This window comes from Cucumis sativus, chromosome 6 (assembly GCF_000004075.3).
Source record: "Cucumis sativus cultivar 9930 chromosome 6, Cucumber_9930_V3, whole genome shotgun sequence".
In the NCBI taxonomy this organism is placed as follows: Eukaryota; Viridiplantae; Streptophyta; class Magnoliopsida; order Cucurbitales; family Cucurbitaceae; genus Cucumis; species Cucumis sativus.
Genome location: NC_026660.2, coordinates 901449 through 912690, shown reverse-complemented (window position 1 = coordinate 912690; position 11242 = coordinate 901449). Strand labels below are relative to the sequence as shown.

Here is an 11242-nt window from a genome sequence, read left to right as displayed (position 1 = left end):
TGAACCTAACTCTACTCTTAACACACTTTGATAAAATATAATGTGAAAATAATCTTAAAAATTCATATTTTTTTTTTAACCAAAATAATGAACTTGTAAGGATTGATTTTAAGATTTATTAAACAAAAACAAACTCCCCATAGGATAAGGTCAAGTGGTTTAAGATATCATAGATCATAGGGTAAATCGTTGATCAACATCTAATCAACGATTTTGTGAGTTTTAGATACAGATATTACGCAAGGAATAGATTAGATGTTAGAAGTTAGAAGTTGGTAGTTTTTTATTTGAAAATTACAATATTATTACTTAAAAAACATGAAATAGTAATAAGATAAATGAATTCTTGAGATACAAAATCCTCGCAAATGACGCATATTCTTTTACTCTAACAAGTAAAGCTCTTTAATTGTAACAGAAAAATAATCTCCAGATAGGTTCATGACACAAACGTTCATTCTGGCCCAAAAGAAAAAAGAAATTAAAGTTGCAACACTCTAAAACAAAAGGGGAAGACTGATTCATTGGCTATATAGAAGTCTATTCTTCTTATGCTTCAACAAAGCTCTTGAGTTTGGTCAGCCACGTCAAATACTCTCTGCTGTCTTTGTTGATCATGTACTCATGCAAGAAGTTCGTTGTGCTCGGTTTAATACCTCTAATCTCCAAATACTTGTGGAAGGCCTTCTGAAGATTCTCATCCAAATCACTGCAAAGAAAATGGCACAAAAGATATTACATAACCGCCGTCATCCTAGAAAAATAGTTACACTTATCTTCGCACATCCCATCCTATTGTTTGATTATCATATACCAATTAAAGATTAAACAACTTGGAAAAAAACTTGAAATTACAAGAACCATCTACTTAATGTGCAAGATACTTACTGGAAGTCAGGGCCTTCATAGGCAATTTGATCGTCAGAATGCTCTGGATTTTTAACAATCAAGCTGTCTATGGAAATCTCATCAGGGTAAGCGCTGCAACTAAACTCTAGGGAAGGTCCAGTCTTCTTAGAAACACTAACAACCAAAGGAATACAAGACTGATTTGCCTTATTATCATCATCTGCGTCGTCGTCCTCGTCGTTGTCATTAGCATCCTGACCAGAAACTAGATCAGGCATGTGAACTTCAACAACAATAACTTCATCCTGATATGTTCTTTTCAAAGTTACAGTTTGCAAGCCGGGGTGATCTTGAATCTCAAATGGGAATCCTTCGGGCACCTCTTCAACCTGTTGATCATAACAGCCATTTAATGAAACAAGAGATTTATCCATATATATAATATCAAGAGCAATTAAAAGGTTCTCATGTTGAAGCAAGTCAGACCTATCAGACTCATTTTGCAATCACACACCTAAAGAGGAATCAATCAATTGCTAGCTCAAGAATGGAAAACTCTACATGCTAATAGAACCAAGGTAGTCTGCTCTGAACTTCCTTTAAAAATCATGTAAGTTCCACCACCAATGCAGCAGAGCTCAAACAAGTAATGTACAGACATTGAACATGTAACATGCTGAAAAAAACCCAGTACTGGCGGTTTGACTTTCTTTAATTGAAAGCTAGTTTAGTGATTTAGAAAGATCCTCTTCTTGGATCCCCATTTCTTTCGTTATAATTATGACTGATCCTAGTAAACCAAACAGGAAACACTTTTCAAGCTTTACAAAGAATGAAGAAAAAAAAGAAAAAAGAAAGAAGTAAAACTCACCCGATCGTGATCGTCAGTTTCGGTGGCGCATTGGATCTCGGAGTCAATGACTCGAAGGAGAGAGTCATCGGAACTTGAGCGCTTCGAAGACGAAAAAACTCGAAAAGAAGTGACAGAGGGAGGGAAAAGCGGGCGGTGGGTGTTGAAGGAATTGAAGATAGAAGTAGCGTAAAGTCGTTGGCCCCGAACGAGACGACCGGCTAAGGGGCAGAGAGAGGAGGCGGATTTCCTGAGAATGGATGTAAGAGCCATTTTTGGTTTGTGAAGCGAGGGAGGAAGAATCGGGGTTTGTGTTTTAGGGTTTAAGAAAGGGTTTTTAGACGATGACCAAATATAAATAAACATATGAGGGCTAAAATTGTACATTCACCCACCCAACAATTTCTCCCCATCGCCAATTCCCAATCCTCTTCTTTTCTTTTAACTTTTCTCTTCTTTTGCCCAAATTATAATTTAACGTTTTAAGAAAATTTATGAGAACAACAAGTCAAAGTAAGTGTAAGTTTCATAAATTTTTTTATTAATGTGTTCAATTAAAGTGGGAAATATGGTTTTTTTTTTGAATTCTCGTCATTGGCCCCACCTTCAATTTGCAAGGATAGAAGCGAGAATGGAAATTAATTTCTTTCAACCAGGTTAGGGATCTAGAATGTCCCTCTACCTCGTTCTTTACAAACCTTAGAGTTTGTATTAGATTGAACCACAAAAATAATCGATCTCCCTTTGTAAAGTTATTAATTAAAAATATTAATATTTCATACGATAATCATATGTGACTTAATCTTAACATTGTGTGAGTTATGAACCTCTACTTATGAGAGCTCTTTTTTTATTATTATTATTATTTACACAGGTGGGAATAATAGTGAATTGGTGGTATTTTTGACCTAGTTATAATTACAAATATGTCCCGAATGGTTGCTGATACGAAGTGTTACATTCATAGACACAACTTTGTAAAGTGCAACTATAAGTTTATAGTAATTTTTCCCTTAATTAATTTAGTAAAATATATTTATTGTATTAGATACAATTAATATAAGATATAATGCGTGTAAATAAATTATTATATAGGCAATTTTGAATATAAATCAAATTAAGACTATATAAGGTTGTGAGAATCAATGTATTAGAATATAATTTATATATAAATATATATTTAAAACGATATTTTTTAATATAGTAAAACGAACTCAATAGTTACAAAATAGATAAAAATATTACACGTTATTTACAATGAACCTATAAAAATATAAAATTCATGACTATGAAATAGTTCCTTAAAAATTTACTATATTTTGCAAATGAATTCATTTTTTATTATCCATAGTAATTCTCTCTTTATGAATTTATGTTTCTAACCAAAATGAATGTGAAGACATTAATTAGCTTATACTAAGGATTCAATTTCTTCTTAAAACTTATTTTTCAAATTTTAAAAACAAAAATGTATATTTTTGAAACTTCGATACTAAAAGAGATACTTGTCTCACACTTGAAAGATTAAAGATATAATTTGTCCTAAGTTTGAGTGGTGCAAGCTTTTGTTTTTCCTTCTTGAGCTGAATTTATATGGATGAAGATTCAAATATCTAATTAGAGTTTGATATCTAAAGATTCCAATCTAATTAGTTGAACAAACCATTTAAACCATTGATATTTGATACATACACACATATATATAATTTGTTTTCGTGAGTTGACATAAACCATTCTTTCTTACTCTTCCTCTTAAATGTTAATTTTCAAACTCCAATATTAAAAAGTTTAATTTCCCAACTTTGGAACAAAGTTTATTGTAAACGTTTCACGTTTTACTCGTTTCGCAAAAACCTTTCTTCTTAATCTTCCTTCAAATCTTGCAACAGCTGCACGCCCTTCTTAGCTTCTCCTTCAGTACATGGAAAAATAGTTTCTTCTTCTTCTTCTTCTTCTTCTTCTCTCGCAATCTCGCATTCCAGTTTCCAATCGCATCTCTGCAAAAAATACGAAACTCACAGCCAAGGCAATGCCTTCAATACATGGAAAAATAGTTTTAGGTTATAGCAGTTTTAGCTGATCGGCTACAATTTTCTTCCCCTTCTCCATTTCCGATGGCTGATCACAACCGAAGGTTCGGAGATATAAGCGCACAGATAGGTACGTTTCGTGGCCATCGCTGCAGCTTTCAGGACTGATCGATTCTGCTGTAAACAGAGATGAGGGAGGGCATAGAAGTAATTTCGGATGGAGAAGAACAAATTAATGGAAGAAAAAGCACCGATACGCTACTGCTTCGTAAACAAAAGAATCGACCGAAAGTTTCTTTCGCTTTCCATTAGGACCGCTTTTGTCGAAAACCCTATAGAAACTAAGAAAGATGAAATTTTGCTCAAACAGCCCGTGATTGTGAGTGGAGATAAACCTACACATCGGTTCACCGGACCTAATATCACCACCAATACAGTTGCGCCACGTTGTTAAGGTTCGTTAACCGAAAAAGAAAAAGAGTCAATGGAAAAGAACATTCCTCATTGGGAGTCCAAGATCTCCTCCCAATTTCCAATTTTCTTCTTTTCTAATTCTTTCTAACAAACCCATTTCTGGGTTTCACTTTTCAGATTCAACTCTTAGCCAAACTGCCGAGTGCTAAGCCATTGAACCCATCTTTCTTTATCTTCCCTTGTTTAGAAGCTTCAGGTTTAGAAGGAGAGCAGGCTGAGATGTTTGGGAGTCCTGGAAGAATGAGCGGGCTGGTGCTCAGATGTGCGCAATGGCTCTTTGCTGCTGTGTCTATTGGGTTTATGGTCACTGCTCCTGGCTTCTTCAACTCCACTGCATTCTGGTAATGATGCTTAACCCTTTTCCCATCTGTACCCTTCCTTTTGTTTGATTGAGAAATGTGGACCAGATGCTTGTTCTTGATTGGACCCCTTGTATTGTGGGTGTTTCTGAAAATAGAAATTCAATTCAATAGCGGAAAAAAACGAAAATATTGGATTATTGATTGTTGGGTATAAGAATATTGTATTTAATAACGTCTTTTTCAAATGATTTTGAACTTCGACCCTTTTGTTGTTCTTACTATTACTTGTTAGTTGTTTGTTAATAACAAAGTATCTTGCATTATGTTAGTTTAACTGCTTCATTCTCTATGACCTTAGGAGATTTTAGTTTGGTGCCATTACATTCCTGAAAACTAGATCGATCGTTAATGTCTTTGATCTTAGTCTTAGAGTCCATTCTAGCCTTCATTTTTATACAGGCTACTAGTTGTTTGCATTTAAGTTGCCTTTTTGTTTTGTCATAATGTTTGGGCACCCTGGTTCTGTGATTTGGGAAGAATAATGCAGATACCGGCGGTCTCTGTTTTTTGCTGAAATTTCAAAAATAGTTGTTTGCATCCTGTACTCCATAGTGGATTCCCCCCAAACCCTTCTTTTTCATGTGAACCAACATTTCATTTATGTTCAGGGATGTGTGGTAGTTTGCAACATGGAATACTTGAGAACTTTTCTAGGGTTGAAATCTGCATATATGATTTTGAACTCTCCGCTTTAGATGTTAATTAAACTATCTCCTCTGATTTTTACCTTAGGTTTTCATGGTTTTATGCTAAGAAGCACAAATATAAATACAAGACATGGATATGACACGACACAACGAATGACCCACCGTTTCATTTTACTTAATTGGAATCCCTTCCTTTAGTTAGTGTTTTGGTGGGCTTGTTTTATGTATGCCCTTGTATTCTTTCATTTTTCCTCCATAACATAGTTGTTTTTATTAATTTTTTTAAAAAAATGTATATGATTCTTCTACAAGTTAATGGGTTGATGCATTTACATGCTTAAACAACTTAGTTTGATGTTCACACTCAAATTTTATTATTATTGTCATGTATGCATAGTCTAATCAATAAGTGTTTTATGCATGTGTAACACATTTGTTACACTAACAAGTAGCTGACATGTGTTCAACAAGTGCCAGAGTGTCTAACATGTGTCAGATGTGGACACGCTAGCCAAATAAAGTGTCATGACTCTTAGGTTTTATGTGTTAGCTTTAACCACTCTTATATGTAGTTCTACTGCGAAGTGAGTTCTTGTCTAATTTTGGGTCTATTTATTTCAATCAGTTATTTAATCGCTTCGATGGGGCTTCAAATTCTTTGGAGCTTTGGACTAGCATGCCTTGATTTGCATGCTTTGCGTATGAAGAAAAGCCTGCGGAATTCAGTTCTATTGTGTCTATTTGCCATTGGAGATTGGGTGAGCCACCTCTGTTCTTGAACTTACGAAATACACGAATATGTTAGGACACCTTCTAACAGAAACAATCTAAGAACAAACAAGAACATTGAAAGATAGAATTATATGAAAATATATGGACAATATATTATAACATCAGAAGAACAAGTAACGTGGTAAACTCTTAGGTTTTCGAGAGGGCTAGACTCTCCCAAATTTTCTCACAAGGAAATCTAACAAAATTCTGCAACTCTTTCTCTCAACTCATTCCCTCTATTTATAACAAAAAAGTCCCAACAAACTTACTAGCTAATTACTAACATGCCGCTTCTAATAACTACACTAATATTTTACTATAACCTCATGTATCTCTAATTAGGTCCCTTACAGAATATCAAAATAGAATGTACTTAAAGTAGTGAGTGCTAATCGTATTTTATATTTCTAATTTTGTAAAGTACTTGCCATTTGCCTTGATTAAGCATTTGTTGTACTGTGGTGAAGCATAGTTTAGCAGCAGTTTTATGTTAGGCCTCCGATATTGCTGAAGTGTTCACGTAAGGGCAAAAAGGGAATGCCCTTTGTCTATAGAAATAGAAAAGTAGTCAAGAGTAGTCGAGGGAACGAACTCTTTTTAATCAGTTGGGGGGGGGGGGGGGGGGTAAAGCCTTTTGGCTCTGTTTTGGTAATTGAATATCAAATACCAGTAAGTGAATATCTTACAATTTTACCTTATGAATCCACTAGTAATTCATCTACTTGAAATGAAATGCAGGTCGTATCAACGCTTTCACTTGCAGCTGCATCGTCCTCTGCTGGGGTGGCCATTCTGTATTCAAGGGACTTGGACTACTGCAGATCACCTCCTTATATTTCTTGTAGCAAGATCGAAATATCTGTGGCATTTGCTTTTATTTCCTGGTTCCTACTTGGTTTATCATCGTTAGTAACATTTTGGCTATTGGGTACAGTATAATAGAGCATAACACGCCCCCCATTTTCTCTGAGGCTTTCTCCTTAAACGTAAATGAGTCTTGAAATCTCTTCCTTTTTTTGATATAGTAGGTCTCCTCTTACCCTCTCTTTTGTAAATTAATGATATATTTTCATCAGACTCGTGCCCTTTTGTCCATTTTTAAATGATATTAGGTTTGCATATTTCTATTGAAGTATACCATATTTTATGTTCTTCATTCTTCCATCAATTTAATGCTTGATCGCACCATCTTGCGAAGAAAACATTAATGTTTCGCATTTGGCAAAATAACAAAACATTTGAATGCAACATAAATGGAGGTAGAGAGATTTGAACATCCTACTTCAATGAAATGAACTTTTGAGAGTTGACATTGCTTTGTTATTATAATCTAATAGATATTGCAATATACAATATACAATAACAAATGAGTACCTCCTACTGCAAGGAACTGATGACTAACGATGAAATCAAGAAGCTGAAGCAAAGAAAACAACCTTTCTTTGGGAAAAGAAACTGACAATTAATGGATAATTATTTCCCTATATACACAAAAATATTACAATGTATGACACCATGACAAGAAACGTCCTTAGATAAAGGAGATTGACCCTTCAACATAGAACTTGAACTAGCAGACACTGACATTATGCTGCGTCCATGAAGAGGAGGAAAAAAGAAAAGGAACTAGTAAAATTCAATAACTGACAACGTTAAGTAAGACACTGCTGCTCTCAAAAAGGGATTCAACTAATAAGCAAAATACACACCTTTACATTACTATTTCAGGCTTCAAAATGCTAGATTTTATTTCTTTGTGCGGCAGGACAACTCCACCATTACTGTAAATTTCATCACCAACATGAACGTCTTCACCTAGTATTGTCATGTTCTCTACACGTGCCCATTGCCCGACAGTGGAGTGCCAGCCTATGATACTGCTTGATATGCAAGCATGCTTCTTGATGCGCACTCCGCGCATTACGGTGCATCGAGATAGCCGGACTCCTGACTCAACAACACAACCAGGACCGATGGCAACATCAGGACCGATCAGACATCCTTCACCAATCTTGGCTGTCTCGTCCACCAGAACATTCCCTACAATGTGAGATCCTACAGCTAACACGGATGAAGAGTTCTTTCTCAAGGAGTTTAGATATAGTCTTAGTCCTGTGATGTAATCTTTTGGCTGTCCAATATCCATCCAAAACCCTGGCAGTACCATTGCATAAAGCTTTTGCTCTGCTGCAATGCTAGGGAACACCTCTTTCTCAATGGATGTTGGTCTCAGTTCGATTCGATCTAGAACAGAGGGGTTTAATAGGTAAATTCCCGCATTGATTTTGTTGCCCACAAATAGTTTTGGTTTCTCGACAAATTTCTCAACTTTCCCTGTAGATTCATCCATGACCACCACACCGTATTTGGAAGGCTCATCCACCTTGAAGAAGAAAATATAATCAATCAACTACTGACTTGAAGGAAGAAACTGTCAGATAATAAAAAGAACCTTGACCAAGGGCCTAAGAAGAAAAATATATCCCAACTAAAGTGTTTTACCTTGGTTACCATGATTGAAGCCTCTCCCCCATGGCTCTTGTGGAATTCAATCATTTGTTTAAGTGGGTACTCACTGATAACGTCACTATTGAGGACAAAGAATGGCTCGCCTGAAGCATCTATCAGTTTGCCCCTTGCAAGGGCCAGAGGGCCAGCTGTTCCAAGTGGTTCTGTCTCCTGAGAGCATGTGATCTTGATCCCAAGCTTTTTCTCAAATTCTTTCAAGAAATTCAACATTACCTACAGAAATATAGATTTATTGCGTTAATCACTGCAAACCTCAAATAAAGTAGGTGAATGAAACAGAGTTCTATTTCCATACTTCTGGCTGATAATTGATTGCCAGAACCACTTCTTCCACTCCAATAGCCTTGAGAGCTTCTATCTGAACAGTGAGGGAGAAAATGGCTTTTCAGAACAGTGCGATTAAACAAAATAGTATCCTTATAAGCAGTTAACTTTGGGACATTTTCTAATTTACATTCATTTGAAGTTTGCCAGAAAAAGAATTTGCATTGTCCATCTCTAATTTATAATACAATTAGAATTAGAAAATCACTAATTTGATATCAATATTTCTTTGAAATAAACTGTAAAATTTTAAATATCATATGGTAACTAAAAACTTATTGAATAAAAGAGTCAAGGGGGGAAGGGGAGAATAAAAAGAAAAAATAAATAAACCTGGTGCAAGATCATGGGTTTATTCGCAAAGTCAACAAGTGGCTTGGGGACACTAAGGGTCAGTGGCCTCAAACGAGTTCCAAATCCTCCAACAAGAATAAGTGCCTTCATTGTGATGTGCTAATTTCTGCTTTCTGTAGACAATGAAAATAGCTTTGACTCGTTAAAGAAGACAAGAATATCCAATGTTAAGAACGAAACAAAAAGAAAAAAAATCTACTATCCCTTGTAAGCATGCATGTGCATATATCGAAGCAACGACAAATGTATATAAATCTTCGAACCAATGCAAGTGCTTCAATATGTAGATATATTTTAGTATGACACATAGCATTCAGTACATCAACAGACGGAGCTTTAGAGAGAGACAGATAAGAGACACCTAAGCACTTAGGAAGATCTATTCTGACCAACAAAAGTTGGAAAGAGCCACAAAATACCAAAGGCAGACAAGTGATCCATGTGATTACCAGAATAACTACAAAATATTTGGCTGTCAATGAGAACTAAGAAGAACAATATAACATAATAAACACTGCAAATATTTTAACCGTCTCCACATAAGGATGGTTGGTTTTTTTACATTGTTGAAGATTTAATTAGTCCAATTCCAAATGTGCCACCTTGTCCAACCTTACTCAGGAATACGAAACCAAAATTATTTCACAAAAAGCAGTAGATTTTTTTAAGCTATTTTCAATATATAATGTTTTCAGAACAAAAGCTTGGTCAAACGGGTTTGGCTAGTTGTTTTTTGAAAGCTTCCTACCCACCACCTGATTTTCTTTTGGAAAAATGAGGGTGTCCTTCATTTATTAAAATAACACATTAATCAATCTCAGCAAACACATTAACATTGAACTTCAGGATTTTGTTTTAAGATCAATAACAGAAAAATCACTTCTGCAAATAAAACAATCTCAGAGAATTTCCTTCTCCACCAAAAGGATTGAAATGCAATAAACGTCAAAATTCAGATCGATAGATGCATTGAAAGAAAATGCCTATCAATTCATTTTGGAATGCTGCAGAGTATAATTTCATAGGATAATCCAACAAAATCCTTTTAACATCATTGACACATCTACTGTTCGAAACTAGAGCAAAAACGTTGCACATCCCATTACTCTAGTCATCATTTCCTCAGGTGGCTTGCAAGGATGAAGTTAACAGGCCAATCATAAAAGAGACAAGTTAAGCCCTGAAGCACCCATCTTAATGCATTTAGAATGAAGTACAGATCTGAATGCATGAAAACGATCAAAACCTTATCCAAATGATTCATTGTTCATCTCATAAAAATTCCAAACTATAAGCAACACAAACAATCAGAAAGGCAAACATATAATATAAAAAAAGCCAAAACACGATCAGATCTGACACCTTAATAATGAAAGCACTCATTGGAACCAAAAATACGTCAATGAAGAAGATCGAATCGACAAGATTCGAGCACAAAGAAATCAAATCAGAAGAGTCAAACAAAGAATAAGTAGCTATGAATTGCAAATCCCAATGAAACCGCAACCACATTGTCACATTCAACCTTGAAATAAACACTATAAAAATGGGTTTCCGGTGTAAGAAGTGATGGAAGAAGCAAGGAAAGCAGGGATCTAGAGAAAAGGAGGAGGAAGAATGGAAGAAGAGAAGTAATTACCTAAAGCTGCGGGGGGATCAGAACCCGGGGTGAAACGTAAAAGAAGTGGAATTAGGACCGCGAGAGCTCTGGGTAAGAGTTATTCCCGCGGTTAGAGCTTAAGGACTGGTTTCCGTCGGGTTCTGATCACAGGACGCCTGCCGAGGGAAAAATACAGCCTTATCGGCCTCCATAAATATGCGAATTGAAGAAAGACAAACCATGGCCCCTTCCGGATTTCAATTAATTTAATTAAACAAATTTTTTGATTGGCTGGATCACGTTTCTTTCTACTTTTTAGTGGTTGAAGGAAGTGGGTCACGTCCGCTAAGGGCCTCCCCCTTCCCCCCTTTCCCCCTTTCCCCCCGTCCCTTGTTTTCAAGTACGGCCAGCTCATCGCATGGACGATGCCGTAAAAAAGCCTTGAAACA

At 35.8% G+C, this 11242-nt stretch overlaps 3 protein-coding genes across 4 annotated transcripts; 1 reads left to right on the top strand and 2 right to left on the bottom strand.

Moving 5' to 3' along the window:
- Positions 1-305: 305 nt before the first annotated feature.
- LOC101210829 (uncharacterized protein At2g39795, mitochondrial) lies at positions 306-2043 on the bottom strand. Its single transcript, XM_004138403.3, has 3 exons — positions 1721-2043; positions 889-1238; positions 306-709 (listed from the first exon to the last, which is right to left on the bottom strand). Exons 1-3 carry the CDS (start codon positions 1970-1972, stop codon positions 550-552), a joined length of 762 nt encoding a protein of 253 aa, XP_004138451.1. The 5' UTR covers positions 1973-2043; the 3' UTR covers positions 306-549.
- Positions 2044-3419: 1376 nt separating this feature from the next.
- Positions 3420-7137, top strand: LOC101211077 (CASP-like protein 5B1). Of its 2 annotated transcripts, none has more exons than XM_031887101.1 (4): positions 3420-4184; positions 4391-4544; positions 5838-5970; positions 6725-7137. In XM_031887101.1, the coding sequence occupies exons 2-4, from the start codon at positions 4423-4425 to the stop codon at positions 6923-6925; spliced, it is 456 nt and encodes a 151-aa protein (XP_031742961.1). In that variant the 5' UTR covers positions 3420-4184; positions 4391-4422; the 3' UTR covers positions 6926-7137. The 2 variants fall into 2 exon arrangements, with proteins under 2 accessions (XP_031742961.1, XP_011656393.1); XM_011658091.2 differs by having other exon boundaries at positions 3422-4184; positions 4321-4544.
- A 267-nt stretch (positions 7138-7404) lies between these two features.
- Positions 7405-11041, bottom strand: LOC101211496 (mannose-1-phosphate guanylyltransferase 1). The gene is made up of 5 exons (XM_004138406.3): positions 10833-11041; positions 9173-9306; positions 8811-8873; positions 8489-8728; positions 7405-8369 (listed from the first exon to the last, which is right to left on the bottom strand). The coding sequence occupies exons 2-5, from the start codon at positions 9281-9283 to the stop codon at positions 7698-7700; spliced, it is 1086 nt and encodes a 361-aa protein (XP_004138454.1). The 5' UTR covers positions 9284-9306; positions 10833-11041; the 3' UTR covers positions 7405-7697.
- Between the last annotated feature and the right edge of the window lie 201 nt (positions 11042-11242).